This window comes from Gouania willdenowi, chromosome 16 (genome assembly GCF_900634775.1).
Source record: "Gouania willdenowi chromosome 16, fGouWil2.1, whole genome shotgun sequence".
Lineage (NCBI taxonomy): Eukaryota > Metazoa > Chordata > Actinopteri > Blenniiformes > Gobiesocidae > Gouania > Gouania willdenowi.
This window is the reverse complement of record NC_041059.1, coordinates 545,991-567,114: the sequence shown is the minus strand read 5'-3', so window position 1 is coordinate 567,114 and position 21,124 is coordinate 545,991. Positions and strand designations below refer to the sequence as shown.

The 21,124-nt window shown below is 42.1% G+C and overlaps 1 protein-coding gene across 7 annotated transcripts in view; it reads right to left on the bottom strand.

Annotated features, from left to right (window-relative positions):
* The window catches only part of gramd1a (GRAM domain containing 1A), a 61,908-nt gene that overhangs the window by 26,116 nt on the left and 14,668 nt on the right, over positions 1 to 21,124 (bottom strand). For 5 of the 7 annotated variants that reach the window (XM_028470579.1, XM_028470578.1, XM_028470582.1 and 2 more), the window contains one exon: positions 16,492 to 17,021. The exons of 1 other annotated variant lie outside the window; for it this stretch is intronic. In XM_028470579.1, coding sequence (XP_028326380.1) covers positions 16,492 to 16,919 — 428 coding nt within the window. In that variant the 5' untranslated portion in view covers positions 16,920 to 17,021. Of the gene's footprint in view, positions 1 to 2,676; positions 2,910 to 16,491; positions 17,022 to 21,124 lie in introns of those variants that run through there. One more of the 7 variants, XM_028470585.1, reaches the window with a different exon arrangement.

Genomic DNA, 21,124 nt, shown 5'->3' with positions numbered 1-21,124 from the left:
CATATTTTTGTTCCTTTTAATGTATTTTTACTACATTATTCCCATTTCTGACACTTCTACATCACATTTCAATGACTTTTCTGCACATTTTCTCTACTTTCTAGACATGTTCAGCACTTATAAACCCTTTCTACCACTTTTACACCTAATGTCACATATGTTGACTGATTATTGTCACTTTTAACCTCTTTTCACCAGATTTCATGATTATTTTTTGTCAATTTAACCACATTCACCATTTGTCATGGCCATTATTTGTTAGTTTTAACTACTTATTCTGACTTTTTTCTGCAATTTGATGATTAAAACCATGATTTCCATCTTTAAGATGACTATTATAATAATAATAAACGTTCCTGGATAACAGTGGATATTATTCAGATGAATAAATAAATGTGGTTATCACAGATTCATAGAACAATGGACCATCATTTTACTGACTTTATGGATGGACCCCAAAAATCTCTCCCCTTTATTCCCCCTTATAGATGGTCCTGTCTCCACATGACTGTTCTTCAATGTTCATGTCTACAGTGGGGGTCCCTGCTCTATGGAACCTTTATTGAGAACCACTGCCATAGACAGGTGCATAGATGTGTTTCTACTTCTTTCAGATCAAAACAAACATTCGAGGAGCTATTTCTACCTGCTACCCTATCTTCTTTTAGAGCAAAATCATTGATGTATTGATCTGAGGTCTACACTCACCAGCAGCTTTAAACATAGAGCAGTGATGATGATGAAACCTGAACACCAGCATGTTCAGTATATGATGAGGAGTGTCACTAATCAGATCAGAAGCTCTCAGTGACAGCATGTGTTTACCATGTAGGATTATTTTATCATTCCATCAGACAGAAAAAAAGAAAAGCCTGGTCCAACCTCTGATGCAACAATATTACACATAAATCCTCATTTTAAATGAAGAAAACCAGTTGTTTTAGGAAAATATGTCAGGATAAAAATTATCAAACTGTGGTTGATTTATCAAAATAATTGTACATTATGACAAACCTTTTATTTTATACAAATGCCAAGATTACATCACTTCCTTTTAAATTTTCTACATGAGATGTTTACTGTATGCAGAAGAACCGTACCAACATTTATGACCAATAATAAATGTAAGGGGTGAAAGTAACTAGTAACTTTTACATTAAGTACAATATAATTAAGCTACATTTTACTTCTACCTGAGTAGAAATATCAGTACTCTTTACACAAATATGATCTTAACGTTAGTTTCTATTTTTTTCTTTTAATAAACACATTTTCACTAATAACTCAGACATTGCCTGTTATTAGGTAGTGAGGTACATAATGCAAATAGATAATATTTGGATCAATAGATCAACTGATGGATTGATTGGTTGATTGATTCAGATAATAAACAAGTTTCTAAAAAACCAACAATAAACGTGGGGGGTGAAAGTAACTTGTAACTTTTAGTCTGAGTTAGGGCTGGGCAATATGGACCAAATCTCATATCTCAATATTGTTTTCTCAAAATGGCAATATACGATATACATGTCAATATTTTTAATTCAAATAAAGTCTGACCAGAAAGACAATTCCGGGTTAAATTATCTGATGCTAAATGGCACACAGGCTCATTACTTTTGGCTTTTTTCCCTCTAAGGGACAGTATGTGTGAGTGAGTTCTGTAGTGTGTCTTGTTTAGATGAAGGTCTGGGTGAGAACGCACTCAGTAGTCTATCTAACTCAGCTTTTCATGTTGTTCTGAGGAGCAGAGAAAACAGTGACTCTTAAAACAAGTATTTTATTACAAAATGAGCTTTTAAACAAATATATTGATCCATGCAATATTGTGATTTTCTGTATCGCCAAAATAGAAAACTTGATATATCTGGATTGTTGATAAATTGCCCATCCCTACTTTGAGTACTATTTTACTGAGCTACTTTTTACTTGTACTTGAGTACAGTTTCAATCATGTACCAGTACTTCTACTTGAGATGTTAGTCAGATCTATGGACACAGGTCAGATAGTGGAGCCCAGAGCTCACAGTAACCATGGTGATGCTGTGTTTAGTTGTTATGCTGCAAAGAAGTGGAACAAACTGCAGCAGAGCTGAAGTCAGCATCACATGTGAACATTTTTCTCTACTGCGTATGATTGAGAGAGAGATTTATGGTAATGTATGGTTGATGATGTAATGTCTTTGTTGATGATTTTAGTGTTCTTATTGATTTTTAAGCTGTTGAAAGTTTTCTGTTGCACATTGAGTTGCCTTGTGTATGAAATGCGCTATACAAAGTAGGATACATCAGTGATCTTTACATTTCTGTGACGCGACAATAATTCAACCAATAGACGACGAACATTTACTGAGAACAATGAAAAAATAACCACCACCAGCCAAAATGACAGAAACGTCAGCTGAAAAACACCTCCATCGTTGTAAAGACAACCCGGGCCCACCAGCATCAGTGCTACGGTGTGTGGGTCCATTAATGGTATGGGGGGGTGAGTAGGGTGGGGTGGAGGCGGCAGATGGTGCTCTGATGGAGGCTGGTGGAGGAGGAGGAGGAGGGCTGGGGGACGCGGGGCGGAATAAGCGCTAACAAACCGCTCAGAAATGGAGGATAAACATCACAAACACGGTTCCGGTCCGGAAACCCCCCCGTATTTAACGTGGTGACACCGGTACTCACTCGAACATCTCATGAGACGTCCAGGCTCCAGCAGCTCTCCACAAAAGCAGTCCGTGTCGGTGCTGTGTTCACGGACACCGTCCGTTAAGCTCCGGGCTACACCGGAGCACGTCGTCCACCGACCCGCGGCCTGACGTTCCGCCCCCCGCACCTCGGCCGGTACCGGACAGACGACCCGCTAACGGGGCTGGAGCCCAAGCGAGCATCCGTAATCCGTTAGGGGAGGGGAGGGGAGGGGGGGGGGCTGGCTGTTCCCAGTAGAGGGGGTCTGACCACACTATCTGAGACCAAGACTTGCCCGGGACCAGAATGCATCGAGACCAAGACCATAAACATTTTTTTTTTTTTTTTTCAATTTAAAAAATAAATAAATAAATAAAATTATGACAAGGTTCAACAGTTAAATAACATTCTCTCTTTAATTTTAGTTTATTTTAAATACATTTGACGGACAAAGAAGGTGCCTGCAAAAAATTAAATAAAATATTAAAACTACTACTGCTACTGATAAATTCACAATTATTCTACATATTTGAAAACAAGATTTTTATGTCAGCTGAATGTACAGCAAGTGTTTAAAAGTATTTCTGCCAAAAAACAACGATTCTCGATTCTGATTCTTTCAATTGTGCAGGTCAACAGGTCACAGATTTCAGAAGATCATTTTTTAGTTTTAATAAAAATGGCCTGTGTAAAGGCTTTTTCATTCACTTAGTTGATACAGTTTAATTTGGTTGCTGTAATGTAACTAGGATATTCAATAACAAAGGTTTCTAACTGTAACTGTAAAAGTGAAACTTTCTGAAATAAAACTACAAACTAGTTGTCATCAGTGTAAAAAACATAGAGCTACAGGTAGATGTGAAACTAAATAAAACAAACCCTGGATCAGTCATGTGACAAATCAATCAATAGTTCTTGTTGAGAATTATTATTATTATTCTGGATACAGTGGAAACAGAAACTATAAAAATAATTATATTGTGAACCTGTTTATATTGTAGGGAACATATTATATACATAAATGTAATTGGAGTCTAAAGATACAAAAAAAACACCACTTTAAAATATAATAAACTAATATAAAACCTCTTTACAGTTATTTGAGTCATTCTGTGCAAGTGCAACTTGCGTTGATGACGCGCTGGTAACAACATAATCCAAGATGGCGGCGGCCCGGACTACAGCTGATATTATGTAATAAAGCCTTAAAAGACATGGATATAATGAAAAGAGTGAATGGACAGAGACATAAACATGTAGACTTTCACACGGACACACACAGACACACACACACACACACACACACACACACACGTCACTCAGTCACATTAAGGAAGGTTGTGGTCATTATACAGGGTGGATTAAATAATGAATAAAGGATTGTTTTATCCCATTCTTCTCCTTGTTATTATCACATTATAAAAAAGTTTAAAAATAGCAGGAATTAGTGCTGGTCTCTAACGGTCTTGAGGGAAAATCCCGAGTCCGAGACGAGACCGAGTCAAAATGCTTCCGAGTCCGAGACGAGACCTTTAAAATTTGGTCTCGAGACAAAGACCGGTCTGGACTACTACAACACTACAATAAGGTGTCATGTGTCTATGATTATTAATAACAGCAACAACACAAGTTGAACAGCATGATGAAGAGGACACATAAACGTATGTTTATTGAAATACAACAACATCCCTTCAGTCACACACAGTAGGTCCTCGGTCCAAATTCAGATGAATGGAATGACATCAGGACACGTAAGGTTGACACAAACATGCGCTGATATTCTGGTCGTACTGAGTTCCACAAGCAGTGTGATCACGGACGTGCACAGACCGTCAGCCTTAAGAGCATCTAGAATGATAAACACACATAACAAAATCAACATAGTGCCTTCATCTGCTGTATTTATGCAAGCGTAGTTGAAGCTAATTAGCTTAGCAGAGGCTAACACTAACACGGTCATTGTTGAGAAATAAAAGGTCTTTGATAATTACCTGTGTTCCCAAACAATGTCACAGATTCCTGGGACTCCAATGAAGACGGGTAAAGTTGTTGGGCTGAATCATTACGTAGGATAGGCAAATCCATGAGGGAAGTTGTGTAGACTTTCTGATTCATTTTAAATTGCGAGGCTGTCTGCTGTGTTGACATTTTACCGGAAGTCCGCATACACTACGATTGCTTATTTCTGGTTATTGTGAAAAAGATTGTTGTTGATAATAAAGGATTCCAGATGAGAAGAGCAGTGCTGAAGGATCACTGTCACGTTGTTACACCAGTTACTGTTCACATCATCCATCTGCAGAACCATCATCATTTTCTTTTGGTTCTGAAAAGGTTTTTGAACCATTTCTTTAAAGGGTTGTCTTTAGAAGCTGCCTTCTCCTTCTTTTTCTCCTTCTCCTTCTTCCTCCCCTTCTCCTTTTTCTTCCCCTTGTCCTGCTCCTTTTCCTCCTTCTCCTGCTTCTGCTCCTTCATTTTCTCCTTCTTTTGCTCCTTCTCCTGCTTCTTCTCCTTCTTGTCCTTCTCCTGCTTCTCTTTCTTCTGCTCCTGAATTGTGGCTTGCAGGTTGTTGAAGGCTTCCCGTGTTTTCAATATTAATATTTAATTAGGAAAAAACCCATATAGTGATTGTAAAGGGTGTGTTTTACGTTTATTATACCCTTTATAATTATTATTATGCAATTTGGCACCCCTTCAGCAGATGGCGCCCTGGGTTGCCTGGCGGGAAGGATGGCCCCGGAAGAGGATGACCAGATTTTTAAAACTCAAAACCGGTGTCTTGCACTGAGTTCACATCGTATTGAGATTGTATATAAAATAGCAACAACAGTTAAATACATTTAACCTATTAAGCATGTTTGGCATTATTTCAGGAAGTTTAATAGCCAGTAATTACATCTATGGTAATTAGGAAAAGAGGATGAAACAAACAAACTTAAGCAGGGTTTAAATGTGCTTTATAGATAAACTGTGTATTTTAAAAATCCTGATTCATCGATTAATTGATTTATTATTTGACCGATTAATCAATTATGAAAATAATTAATTGCAGCTCTATACTCAACATATCAGAAAAAAAGAACTATCATATTTGGAATAATCAAATAATTTGGAATCCACTACTTGGTTTTTTTTTTGTTTTTTTTAATTTAAATCACAACAACAAATGTATCAGAGGAGGCCGTGTGTTCCTGGCTGAAGCCCAGAGTCCATCCAATCCCTCCACCCTCATCTCTCTGGATTAGAGCTCACTGTATAATCCACATCGCTACCATCTGATCTCCCTCTACTCTGTGTAATCTCATTTCACCAGGTTTACACACGGATGATAATATCAGAAATTCATGGGTCAATGATAAGAAATGTCGATTGAATGCCGTGTATGATAAGAAGCTGATGCACTGCTCATGGGTTCCAGATCAATAAAAGCAAACACTGTTTCTATGTCAGAGCCATAGTTACAGTTAACTCGCACTAACTAACAATGGATTCAAGCAATATCTGCAGATTGTGAATATAGAAAGCTTGATGTGTCTTATTGTAGAGAAAAATAACACACTAAAAAAACAATTTTTTTGGCACTCCAGACAGTGTGAAACCTATCATTACATGAGTTCTCAGTATACCCATAATACTGGTGCACAGACCACAACACAACAAACAGGAGAACCAGAGGAGAAGTCGTTGCTATGCTTCCTGGGTGGTAATTTTAGTTTTAATAAAAACGCTGGCTAGAAAACAAAATAATATAACTAGGGGTGTTGAATAAAATTGATTCGGCGATATATCGATTCTCAGATCGATTCTAAAAGCATCCATTTCAACTTTTTTTTAATAAAATAATTATTATTATTAGTTTGAAAATTTTTTTAACCTTTATTTAAACAGGAAATTCTATATAACTGTACAAAGAAGTGCATTTATTTGTTGTTCTAGATATATACCTCAGTTAAGTTGGTTTAAAAGCCACAGACAGATTGTGTTTGAAGTTATTGGCACATGTCAAGTTAAAGCCAATGTTTTGAGTGTAAAATATGCCAATAAAATATATTTCATTCATAATGTTCTCATGATGGTGTACACATTTATAGATTAGTTGTTTCTTAAGTCAAATATATGTTAATACTTTAACATTGGGCTATATCGTATCGTATCCTATATATCGGGATACGAATCATATCACCAGACGCCCGGCAATACACATCCCTAATAATATCTAGTAAAGCACTCAGAGAGCGCAGACCTCCACCAAGCAGATCATTTCCACCTATATTCTAATTTCCACCCTATGTTGTAGTCCTTCATCCATCATTTTCCTCAGTCACTTTGCTCGTTCACTGATAAGCGCTCTCAGCGGACCCCTTGCTCTGTGCACTGCTAGCTTTAGTTTTAGCTTGATTGTTAGCTTCAAATGCTGCATACTCATGGTGTGGTGGTTTATTAAATGGTGAATGAGGTAACGTTTTGTTACAGGAATTACAAATTGCGATCCTTTGCTCTCATTTTTTGTGTAAAACTGCCAAAGTACTGACATGCTAAGCTAACCGTGCTACAGCAGTTATTATCCTGACCTGTGTAGCAGAGGCACGCACAGCACACACACATGCACACATGAGCTGGTGGGCGGTCTGTCAGTCATCTCACAGCAGAACAGGACAGTGGATGAATTTATAACCGATTTTAAGACCTTTGCGGAGGTAGAAATGATCGGCAGAAAAGATTGGTTTCATATGCAAAGATCGGTCGATCAGCGATCCCCCAAAATAAGGGAAATCGTTACATGTAACAGCTAGCACCTCAATGATAAACACGTAGTAGCTAGCACCTTAACTCATTGACTGCCATTGACATCTAAAGACGTAATTTGTTTACTAACGTTGACTGACAATGATGTCTATAGACGTCAATTGTGTTTTTCTGCTGGGGTTGCTAAGAGACAGTGTGAAGAAGCTCTCCCGTAAATATCAGGCTTGTACAATGATGTAGTGACCAACTGGTGACATGTAGGTGCTAAACATGTAGCAGCTAGCACCTCAATGCTAACCATGTAACAGCTGCTGCCTCAATGCTAACATGTAGCAGCTAGCACCTCAATGCTAACATGTAGCAGCTGATGCCTCAATGCTAACATGTAGCAGCTAGTACCTCAATGCTAACATGTAGCAGCTAGCACCTCAATGCTAACCATGTAACAGCCGATGCCGCAATGCTAACATGTAGCAGCTAGCACCTCAATGCTAACATGTAGCAGCTAGCACCTCAATGCTAACCATGTAGCAGCTGATGCCTCAATGCTAACATGTAGCAGCTAGCACCTCAATGCTAACATGTAGCAGCTAACAGGGACAACGGTCCTAGTGGGAGCATTTGTTTTAGAAAGTTTACCAAAAATCAAGAAAAGCATGAATATAGGTTTGTTAAATGTAAGTTTATTAACAATGCTATCATAATATTCTTTATTCATATGAACATACTGTATAATAAACACTATTTATTTGTTGAAGCTGATTCTGAAATTTACTTTACAACTCCTGTATACATCCTGTATAGATATATATACATAGATAAAGAAAATAAAATAAATAGAGATAATAACAAATATAAACAATTTATGCAAAACACCCTATTGTTGGTCATTTATTGTTTTCAGTGATTCCGTCATACACCAACAACATAGATTTAAACTGGAAAAACGTTGCTTCTAGTGTAAAATAATGTTAGACCATTAATTTAGATGAGTCAAGATTAATTAATTACAAAGTGTCCAATTAATTAATTTTTTTTTTTATCTAGTCCCACCACTAGTTTAATTACGCTGATGCACTAGTGAATGTTGTTGTAGATACTGTTGGTAGTTTGTTAAAGCAATGCATCAAGAAACAAGAAGGTGATGATAAATCTAAGTTAACACACAAACACGGTCTAAATCTACCTGTTCTGATGTGAAATGGTGAAGAAATATCCAACACTTGAATGAAAGCTCCAGGGTCTCCACGCTAAATAAAATAAGGTGCTGGTTCACATCAACTAACAATGACTAGCATTTGCAAAACAAATTTTCCTTTTGTGCCTCAGGGTGTAGACAACCCACACTAGCTGGAAGCTCCAGGATGAACAAGATGAAGTCTACAACTCCAAACATGGATTAACTTTCCATGAATAGTATGAAAAAGAAAGAAGAAAGCAGCACTTTGTCGTCCTGAGGAGAACTGATGGCGTACGCTCCAGGTGTGAAAAGTCATTACCATAAAATACAATTATTCACTTTTTTGTAAAGTGGTTTAGTTTGTGGACCCAGTTTAACACTGGACTGGACACTGGTGTAGTCGACCAATTGATGGATACCCTCCAACAAGAAGGAATTGTTCAGGAATGGTTTAAGGCAAATGTTCTCAAAGTAGGGTATGGGTACACCCAGGCGTACATAAATGGTCACACGGGGTCCATGAATAAAAATAAAAAAGAAAACTGTAATATAAATAGAGCAGCAGTCAGGAGCCTCCATGCATTGCCACAAATGACACAATAGCCTCAGATAGACTGCCCTCTAGTGGTTATTGATCAGAATAATATCCACTGTTATCCAGGAATTTATTATAGTCATCTTAAAGATGAAAATACTTGTTTTAATTACAAAGAAAATGTGTTCAAAGTGACCAAAAAATGACGAAGAAGGTGGTGAAATGGGAATTTAAAAACCACAGAAATTGATTAAAAATTGCAAATGAGTGGACAAAATGGAGAGAAAAAAAAGGTAAAAAGGGTTCAAAGTGTCAATATTGGAACAATTAGTTTAAATTGGCAAATAATGGGAATGACAAATGATGAATGTTGTTGAATTGACAAAAATAATCATGAAATCTGGTGAAAAGAGGTTAAAAGTGCCAATAATAGGTCAATATATGTGACATTAGGTGTAAAAGTGGTAGAAATGGTTTATAAGTGCTGAACATGTCTAGAAAGTGGTAAAAATGTGCAGAAAAGACATTAAAATGTGATGTAAAAGTGTCAGAAATGGGAGAAATGTAGCAAAAACACATTAAAAGGAGCAAAAATATGGCAAGAAAATGTGATGAAAATAGGTTAAAATATGGTGAGTTTGATGTAGTTGCAGAAAAAGGGTAAAAACAAGCAAAAATAGACTCAAATTGTTAAAAAAAAAAAAAAAATTCTTAGTTTCTTAAAGGCATCTGGTGACCCCAGATGGGGTCCTGACCCGAAGATTGAGAACCCCTGGTTTGAGTCAGGATGTTGCTAACAAATCATTTCCCAATTAATCTAGTAATAACTGATAATTCTCAAACTATGTGCTGCTAAATTCTAAATGGGTCAGTACTGGTTTGTGGCTCCATTTTGTTTTCAGGTATTAATTATTTAATTTAAATAAATGGAGATATTTTGTTGACGATGCAGGGTTTCCCTCCCAGTACGGTTATACACACACACCCACGTGTGTAGCAGCTGCTGGGTCACCCTCTGCCTGCCCTCTGTGTCCCACTGCAGTGCTGCTAAAAGCTGCTTCCTCTTATTGGACACGTGACATCATCTGACTAACAGCCCCGTCCCATTGGCTGAGGGCCATGCCATCATACTGAGGCTGTTGGCCCCACCCCCTGCTTACAGGCCATCTCCAATCACAGCTTTTGTTTACCGTTTATTTAACCTTGACTGGTTTAAAAAGGTCGTCTGTAACGAGCCTGAATGTGTGTTCAGACAAACATTTAGCTTTGATGTGTCACTAATAAATGTTTCTCCTTCAGTTTTATATCCTTTTTCATTTTACACAGATGTTTCTATTATTTTTGATTCTCAGTCTAAGGCAATCAGCAACTTTTCTCATTATCAGAACTAATATCAGTATTTACAAAGATGAGCAACCTCAGCATTAATACAAGAAAACAAAGGATTTGGTTTTTTGTACATATTCCTGTTTTGTCTATTTGTTGGTGTTTTGTTTATTTCAGTGTTATTTTTGGTGTCAGTCATTTTTGTATATTTCTGTTGACATTCTGTTTATTTTTATTGTTATTTTGTATATATTGTTGGTTCTTCTTGTTTATTTTAGTGTTTTTTGTTGTCATATGTATATTCCAGTTATCTCTGTATATATTTGTTGTGATTTTGTCTGTTTTTGTGATCATTTTGTAAATATTCCTGTCATTTTTGTATATTTTGTTGGTCTTTTTGCTTATTTTATTGTTACTTTTGAGTCTTTTTGTTGTCATATGTATTTTCCAGTCATTTTTGTATATTTTTGTTGTCATTTTGTATCATTGTGTCTTTTTTGTTTACTTTTGGAGTAATTTTGTGTATTTTAACATGTGATTCTGTCAATTTGTGCATTTACTTTGGTGGAACTACAAAATCCCACAGAGGGTCACCAGTCGCCCACTGCTAGTCTACATCATTAGCAACAATTTTACTGCATTTAAACCCTTTTTTATGCCTTTTAAGTTATTCATGCTATTTTAGTCTATTTTTTACTCATTTATGAAACTTTTTTACACGACTTATTTATAATGAATTCTTAGTTTAATTAATTGATTTAATTAGTACTGTTGACCTATTTAGTAGTTTATTTACATAATATTATTATGCTGTTTTTAGAGCTGCAGTTTGTTTGCCGTACGTTTATGTAACGTGTGTTTATTGCCGTACACCGGGTGGGTGTAACTGTGATTTGACTTGTCCTCAGTGTGGTTTAACGGCTTATTCAGTCTTTGTCTGACTCAGCGTTTCCTTTGCAAACAGCTGACAGACCTTTATGATAAAAACAGGTCAGTGTGTGTGAACTTTAGTCACATTTTAACCACCTCCACAGGTCAGAAAACCAACGAGTCTCCAAGTTTCTATAAATGCTTATACACATTCAGTCATTAATTAAAACCTACACAAAGAACAGTCAGCAGTAAAAGAGCAGTCAGCCAAAAAATTAGGATGGTTACCCTGAGAGATTGTAGTACAGGATGTGCAGCTCTTTCTCTTCCTCCTCAGAAACAAACTGAATATACACAGTGCTCTTAGAACTAAGACTGCCTATAGTACACGCTCACCTACACACTAGGGTGGTTCACAAATTAATTTTCACCAAACTTTGCCAGATTGCTTTTTGCCTCGTTCCAATTAACATTGTAAGCGTCTGGACCCAAAATGGAGTCAATTACTGCACATTTAGAGGAGGCACTTTGTAGGCCGGGCTACCGGACTCAAAACGCACTCACTTTGTTCTTCTTCCTCCTGTTGTTGTGTACACTAGTTAAAATCACTACTCTGTTATTCATCAACAGATCGGGCTGAACTTTAGTAAGGGCCCACACCCTTTTCTGGTCATTTCTAAATATATCGTAACATAGCTGTGTGATGTATCGTTTCAAAGGCAATGCAACGTAGATTACGATTTTACGTCACAATCTGTTTTACACGGTGGAACCGAGTCATTTGACTGAATTCTCAGGTACGTGCTATTCAGCACGTAGAAGTTCTGCAGGCCCGGCCGTAGTTCATCAGAACTTGTTCACAATGTTGACATTTTTCCTGTTTTCAGGAATAGTGTTTGAACTCTTACTCATTTAGTATAAATACAGGGAGAGATTATTAATAACCATACTTAGCTTTATATTCTTCAAATTTCTGTTAATAGAAATAGTGAAAAAGTGTGCCACCCTTTACTGACATTATAGTGCTAAATATAGCAAAATTTGGAAAACTTTTACTTATAGCATAATATTGTGAACCACTTTAATATACACAGAGACTGAAAGAATAAAAATATATATAATAGTAATAAATAATATTATTATAATAACAGTAATGGTCAACACTGGAGGTGAAGGTGTTAAGATTGATATTCTTATTGTTACGAAATGATATGAGACAGGGGAGCTTAGTGGTAGTAATGGTGAGAGCAGCATTGATTGAGTAGAAAATGATCAGTTATGGGGAGTTAATCAGCTTTACAGTAGAGAGAGGTGACAGTAGATTATATCAAGTATGTGACCTTAAGAGTGGGTGGGAGTGTTAATGTTGCTGAAGACCAAAACTATCTAAATGTTCATCACCCACTCAGCAGCAGGATCCTCATCAAAGAAATTAACATGTGGAAGAATTAACAGACTTTACATAACAATGAGATCATTAAAATTATTTATTAACTCTAAAAAAAGACTTTTTTTAAGGATTCATTGATCAATTAGCGCTGATTTCAGAGAATCAGCCAATACTTGCATATGAAAGCAATCTATTCCACCTCCACAAAGGTGCGTCTGCTACACAGGTTACCAACAACAGTCACCTGGAGCACGGTTAGCCTAGCATGTCACAGTTCAGCAGTATTACACAAAAAACTATTTATCATTCATGGAACGCGGAAATACTGTAAGTCGTAGTGGAGCTGTAAACAAATATCATTCACCATTTAATAAACCACCACACCACTGAATATGCAGCATCTGAAGCTAGGAATCAAGCTAATGCTAACATAAGCTAGCAGATGCTAAAAGCCAGTGGCCTTCTTCCACTAATGAAAGTGACTGTAATAAGTGTGAGAATAACTAAGCTGTGCCATGTTTAGTCTACTCATTAATTACACATTGACTTAGGGCTGGGCGATATGGACCAAGACTCAAATCTATATTTTTTTCAAAATGGCAAAATACAACATAAATCTCTATAATTTTAACTCAAAGTCTTACGAGAAAGACAATTCAGTGTTAAAATGCCACACAGGCACATTTATTAAACAGCTGCACAATATGTGCCACTTTTAACTTTTGTTCTTATAAGGGACAGCACGTGTGAGTGGGTTCTGTAGTGTAGCATGTTTAGATGAAGGTCTGGGTTAGGACATAATCAGCAATCCAATTGTGCTTTTATTTTAATAGAAAATAAGCTATAAAAAATATAAAAATTATATAGGCGATATTGTAATTTTATATATCACCAAAATAGAAAACTCAATATATCTTGAACCTCGATATATCGCCCAGCCCTAAGTTGAGTTTTAAAAAATGTTACACACACTGCACTTTATTTTTTATTTTTGTAGAATGTTTGACTTTTAGGAGCTTTTATCTTGTAAAGTTATTTTTAGATTAATATTTTTACATTTAAATGTCCACAAAGCTGCTGCATTTGGACATTTGTTCTTTTTGCTCTACATGAAATTCTATAACTTGGGACACTTTATTAGTGCTTTAAGATGTTTTGTAGATTATGATTTTATCATTTACCTCAAACCTAAATAAAAACTACTGCTCACTTTATTTTAGTCAAACAGCTCCAAACAGGTCGACAGTGGAACACGTTGGACACGTTTAGTTCGTTTTAAAATGTGAAAAGACTAAAGCGTCAAAGTCATTTTAGTTCAGGGGCCAAAAACAGAACACTTTGATCTAAAGTGGGCCACAGATTTTATGTGGGGGACAATTCTAACATTATTGTGCTATAGTTTTTAATATCAGTCTCTGCAGGATATTACTTAATTTTGTAACCAGTTTTTTGGGAATTTTGTGGATTTTTTTAAAATTGTGTGTGAAACTGATAAATAATTAAAAAAAAAAGATTTCTTTCCATAATTTGTGATAAATTCATGAGATATAAGCATGGGAAAACTTTGAGACCCTAAAAATATTGTGGAGTTTCATTGAATTTGTGAATGTGAGATATCTACAACTGGATTATTTGGTAATTTACACAATAATTCATGCTTTATCACTCATTTTTACTGTATTCTGTGTGCTGAATTTGATCAGATTTCAGTTTGGATTGAAGTTTGACACATGGACTAAAGGAAGTGATATAATTTAGTATTTTGGACAGCAATGTTCTAAATTTTTCATTTATATTTGAGATAATTATCTCATGTCCACTTAAAACAACACCTTTGTATTATTTCACAGGTATTTTTCAAAGTTTTACAATAAAAATAAGATTGAAACATTCAAGGTGTTTGCCAGTAAGGAAAAAACATCTGGATCTGCAGGTCAGGTTTTTTAAAGATCGATGATCGGTGCAGCGCTAGTTTTTTTCTTTAAGTGCACACACAGAAAAGTGAACAATGTACCATCTTGAAGTGGGATGCTATGGGCTGACTCACTAGGAAGAACAGATTCATTGTGGGAGTCCAGATTATATTTGAAAAAGTAATTAACCTGAGTTTAATCAATGTCAACTGTGAGGTGAAAAACAAAGATAACATCCCTGACATTTTAAACCTTTTAAACTCAAGCTGCTGAGGAACCTAAGTGAGGATCGCCTTGTTATTGAATAACTGCTAATTAAACAGGATTCATTTTAATTTGATAGATTAAAAATCATCAACTCATTAAAAAGTTAGGAAAAAATGTAGTCCGATCACTCGTTTGATTAATCCATCTTTCTAATGTCACTACAGAGTAAATACACATTAAAATACTCTCACAGGTAATGCTTTCAAAGGTTTACCCTCAAAAAAACTAATACTAATACACATAAATACAGTTTGGGCTTCAGAAAAGAATATATTGATGCAGCTTTAGCTGAAGTTTTTCATTGTAAGTTAAGAAAAGTGAGGATAAAAATATCCAAAGCTCTATGTTATGAACCTGTATTTACAGTCAAATTTCAATAGCTTATATTTGCATGTTTTCTGGGCCGTCTGGTTGGATGACTGGTTGGATGACTCCTTTGTTCTTTTTTGTTTTCCAGGAAGTTAACGACATGTTTAGATGGAAACAGAGGAAGTACACCACAATGTCCCACATATATGAATAAGATGAGAACGCAAACGGCTTCACTGCCTTTGAAAGGGAGTTTTTTTTATTTTTTAATACAATACATTCACTGAAGTCTTAAAAATAACAATTATTAGGCTGTGGTTGAAATGTACAGAGATATGTAAATGTATTGCTAACATCTGAATATATATGTACAATTGCTATGCAACATTATCTTTTTTACATTTAATCAGTGCAAAATAATGTAAAAAATTAAATTAAAATTAAATAAAATCAATCAGACAAAAAATACAGAATTCACTAAAACGGAAATGACTAAATAAAGCGAAATTTGCAATCTGACATTGAATATACCTTCACATGAATGTGTTTGGAAAATATCACACATTGAAGATTGGTCAGAAAAACAGAAATGTCAATTCCTGCTAAAAATTTAAATAATTTGATAAGATATGACACCCATTTCACCACTTTTTCCACTTTTTTGGTCACTTTGAACCATTTTATTAGTGATTAAAACCAGGATTTCCATCTTTAAGATGACTATAATAATAATAATAAACGTTCCTGGATAACAGTGGATATTATTCAGATGAATAAATAAATGTGGTTATCACAGATTCATAGAACAATGGACCATCATTTTACTGACTTTATGGATGGACCCCAAAAATCTCTCCTTTATTCCCCCTTAGAGATGGTCCTGTCTCCACATGACTGTTCTTCAATGTTCAATGTGTTCAACCACCTTCAGCTACAGTGGGGGTCCCCGCTCTCTGGGACCTTTATTTTGGAGGGTCCCCGCTCTCTGGAACCTTTATTTTGGAGGGTCCCTGCTCTCTGGGACCTTTATTTTGGAGGGTCCCCTTTTTGGGACCTTTATTATGGGGGTCATGGCCTGAACATATTGAGAACCACTGCTTTAAAAGCTGTAGTAAATGTGACAGCAGCAGGAGAAACAATAACAAGAGGTCCTTTATTTTGGTATTGATATGTGAAAAACTGACCAAAAACCAATAAATCTTCAGTAAAGAAGGTGAGCAGATGTGTGATTGAGACGTGGATGAGAGCCTGGACTCTAAACATTAAGCTCACTAACCTGCAGATGTCCCACTCTGACTCTCTGCTCAGCAGGCTCCGCAGGGACCAACGGGAGCGCCGGCTCGGAGACGGACTACGAGACCAGGAGCGAGAGGGCGGCAGGAGGAAGAGGTCACATGACTGGCTGTCCCGGCCCTCTTCTTCTCCATCAGTACGAGCCACCTCAGTGGGGGGTGGTGAGATGGAGGGATTGCCCTTCTCCGCTGACTCTTTGAAGAGTTTGGGTGATTTCACCAGCTGCAGCGTGGGTACGCTGCCCTGCTCAGCCTCGCTGCAATGCTTGGCTCGGGTCCTGCTGCGGCGCACGGACCGGGATGTTCTGGGACTGGGGGAGGGAGTGATCAACTCTGTGTCTGAGGACGGGGGCAGCACCGTCAGCAAAGGGATGGAGAGGGGCTGAGGCACCACAGAAGAAGACATGTTCATGGTCTGAGGGCCACGGACCCAGTGGAACCACGTCTTTGGAACGATGAGGAGAACTCAGAGGAGGGAAATACATCCAGGAATAATCCTGTGTTTCTCACTGTCCTGTAAATTAAAGTATGAACACCACGTTTGTCAAACCTTCTTAAACTCTACACAGGGTTCCCACACGTTCTTCAGAATAATTTTCAAAAACTTTTCCAAAATATTTTTCCAAATTTCCATGACTTAGTTCATAACAAAAATGTGGCACAAGGAATGAACGTCACGTCCATCACTTATCTATCATATAGCATCGTACAATAGTCTTTCATAATGCACATTTTCCAGGCATTTCTATTTTTTTTTTTTTTTTTTTTTTTTTTTTTTTTTTTTTTTTTTTTTTTTTTTTTTTTTTTTTTTTTTTACCTTGTCTGCACATGCTTTCGAAGGTTAACACTACAAGAAGTGCAATCTTTTGACAGCAATGCATATTTTATTATTGCAATTAAATAAATTTATTTATTTCATTGCATAATTGTGACCGTCACCAGCCCTCCCTAGGGAAGGGTAAGAAATACTTTATTAAAGGGAGGATGTAAAAAAGAGAGGGCAGTGTTACACCAAGGTGAGGGGTTGGAGGGGGGTGGGGAAGTTAACAGGGAAGAGGGATACAAGATAGGATATGGAATGGGTGAGGAATAGTTTTAAGTGATGCGATGTGAAATTGTGGTTGTGTATATTGTGTTTATTGTTGTGTTGTCAAGCCAGTTTGGTGACCAGTGTGTGGTTTAGGAATAATGGTGGTGGCTGTGAACAGAGGAAGAGGTGAGTGGAAATTCCATAAAACAGGTATTTGGGAACAACGTGTCTAAGGTTGAGCCCAGTATGAGTGTTATCCCACAGCCCAAGGCCAGTGCATCCATGACAAATGTATTTCCAAGTACCGCCACTGCAAAACCCAAGAGCCGCCCCCGGGCCCGAAGAAGCAGTCAGGCCAGCAGCAAGAGCAGGCAGCCTAAGGGCCCCCGGCGACCACCCCACGGCCAAGCAGTCCCCCGAACGCCCCCAAGATCCCAAGCCGAGAGGCAGCCATCGCCCCCCCATACACACCCGAGAAAGCCCCAAGGAGCCAAGGACCCAGCGCACCACGCCACCGATCCCACCCCCAACCCCCAGACCCCCCACCCCATCAACCCCCCCACCCCCCCACCCCACCCCCGCGCCCAACCCCCCGAGGGGAGGGCCCAGAGAACTCCCTGCCCGAGGCCCCAGCGGAGGAGCCGAAGCCCACACCCAGCAGACGACCAGAACCGCGCCGAACAGGCAGCCAGTGGGCACCCGCCGGCGAGCCCAGAGCCAGCAGGGGCCCGACCCCAGGCCAGAAGGACCCGGAACGGATGCAGCACCAGGAGCAGCCCGCCCAGGGAGGACGACCACACCCCAAGCCGCATAAGGCACCAGGGGGCCGCTGGGAGTCTCCCCGCCGGCCCCCAGGCACCCCAACCTAGCCCCCCACGGCGCCCCAGATCACCCTTCACTGATGCCGCCCGCGCCACGAGCTTCAGTTCTTTTTTTTTTTTTTTTTTTAAAGCCAGGGCCCCCTCCAAGGGCCAAGCCAGACCGCCCCGCCGGGATGTGGCCCCCTATTCCGGCCCCCGACACCCTACCTCACGGGGCACTGCCCAAGCAGGGGCCGTACCAGTAGGTACGCAAGGGCGCGGCACGCGCCACCCGCCCCGAAAGACCCCCGCCAGGACCGGCCCGGCCAGCAGGCCAAGCACCCCGGGCCCCAGGAGCACCCCCCGGGACCAGGACCCCCCAAGGGCAAGCCCCCGGGCCAAGCCCCCCGGGACGCATCCCCCACCCCCGCCCGGGACCCGGCCACGGCCCAGCAGGACCGCACAGCCCCGGACAGCCCACGGCCAGCAGCCCAGGGCCCGCCGCCCCCCGGACAGCGCCAGCCACGGAGCAGCGCCCCCCGCCGGCCCGCGAGCAACCGGCGATCCCCACCGCGGGGATGGAGGCACCCCAACGGCACACATCAAGTGCGGGACAGCAGCCCCCAGCCAAAGATGCCCCGGACCCACCCACCAGTCCGCAAACGGCAGGACAGACCCACCAGGCGGCCGACAGCAACCTCCACCACCGGAACAGCTAGCGCCGCCCCCCAGTAAACAGCATCACCCCGAGGCGCCAAGCAACCCCGCCCCAACCCCGGCGAGGACACCAGCACCCCCCCAGCACACCCACCCCCCAAACCGGCGAGGCAGGCCGCCCCGGGCCCGCACACCGCGGGGCCCGCCCCCAAGGCCACCAGGAGACAAAGCAAGCACCAAGCCACACCCAAGGGGGAGAGGCACCCCCGCGCCCCACCCGGCCGACACAGCCCGGAAAGACCCCGCAAGGAGAGACCCCGGCAAAGCCCCCCCGAGACCCACCGCCACGCCCGACCGCACCATCTTGATGTGCTTTTACTCTATGCAGTGGCCCAGCCATCAACAGAGGGGCCAGGCCCCCACCGGAGAGGCCCAAATATGTGTACCAACCCACCACCCTGTTATGGTGCCTCTCCATTCCCCAATGGAGAGGCACTTCCCGATCCCCTGTGTGAATGTGTGTGTTTGGTGAATGTATGGGGTGTAATTAAAAGAAGGGGGATGGAGGGGAGCGGTGCTCCCCCTCCAGCCTCTGTGGATTTATGTGTATGTGGTGTAATAGGCCGGAGGGTGTAAATGATGATACACCCTCCGGGGGGTGACATGTTGAGATGCGATTAAAATTGGAGGGATTAGTAGGGCAACTAGAGGTGGGAAGGCCGCCCCCACGCCACTACATAGTAACACAGGTGGCGGCCCCCTCCACCCCCAGCCCCACCATCCAGCCCCCCAAGGGTTGGGTATTGGTGTGTGGTGCATTTTGTGAGTGAGCCAGACCAGCTGGGAGTGGGGTGAAGTGAACATGTAGGAGGCCTGTCCAGTGTGAGCCGGGCCCGTCCGCGTGGCGGGCCACGCGAGAGGGTAGATGGCGCAGACGGGCAAGTGGCACTGCGGGCCCCGGAACAGCACAGCCGGAGACCCCCCCCCACGGCACCCCCCAGACCGCGCCGGCCCCGCGGAGCACGGCGACACCCCCCACCCCCGGGCACAGCCAGGCACCAACAACATCCCCCGGCGCCCCAGGGGGCGACCCCCGCCGCCCGCCGGCCCGGAGCAACGCCACCCCGCCACCAAGGGGAGCGGCCGAGCAGGGGGGAGGCCCATGCCCGCACCAGGGCCAGCACAGGCCCACCCGGCGCCACGATACAACACTCTCCACCGGGAGGCGGCCCCGGCCCCCCCGACGAGAGAGGACGCCATCCACCGCCAAGCAGGGCCATCCCGCCAGCCACGGACCGGCAAGCCAGAGTACCGAAGCACCCCCAGCCCAGAACCGCCCCCCCACACCAACGGCGCCAATAGAGCCCCCCCCCCCCCACGGAGGCAATCCCCGACGACCCACGCACCGGCACGAGACACCCCCCCGACGCCAGCACACCCCAAACAACAGCGGGCCCAAGGCCACCAGCCCCGCCCCGCCCAAGGCTGCGCAGCGCCGCCACGAGCCGCGGCCGGTCCCCGGGCAGATGGCCGGAGAGCACCTCCCCGGACACGTAGCCCAAGGATCCGCCCCCGGGGCACCCCCGCCCCGGAATCGCGCCCACGGCGCCCGGTGCACCCAGCCAGCAGACCAGCCAATCCCAACGCGGATCCACCGGGCCAGGAACCACGCGCCGCGCCCCCGCACACCCGCCCAATACGACCCCCGGGGAGGCCCCATAGCACCCCTCACCCCACCCCCTAGCCATAACGTCCACACCCCGGCCATTGCGGTCGTACAAAAAGCCCCCGAGGGGGCCCCGCCTGGCTCGTCGCGCAAGCGACATCCCTAGCAAAGGTGCGCCCCAGGGAGCCAAGCCAAGGACCCGCAAGGGCCGACGGAGCAACCCACAGCCACACCCCGCCACCCAGCAGCCCAGGAGGCAATCGCCGACCCCGGGCAGCAGCCACCCCCAAAGCTACCCCCACCCCGGATCCCCCCGGACCGGAGCCAAGGACCCCACCACCCCAGGCCCCCCAACGAGACCACCCCCCAGCCAACCCACCCGGCACGGCACCGCCCGTCCCCCAGGCGGGAGCCACAGCCCCCCCACCAGTGCCCCAGGCCAACGGGAGCCCCCCAAACCCAAC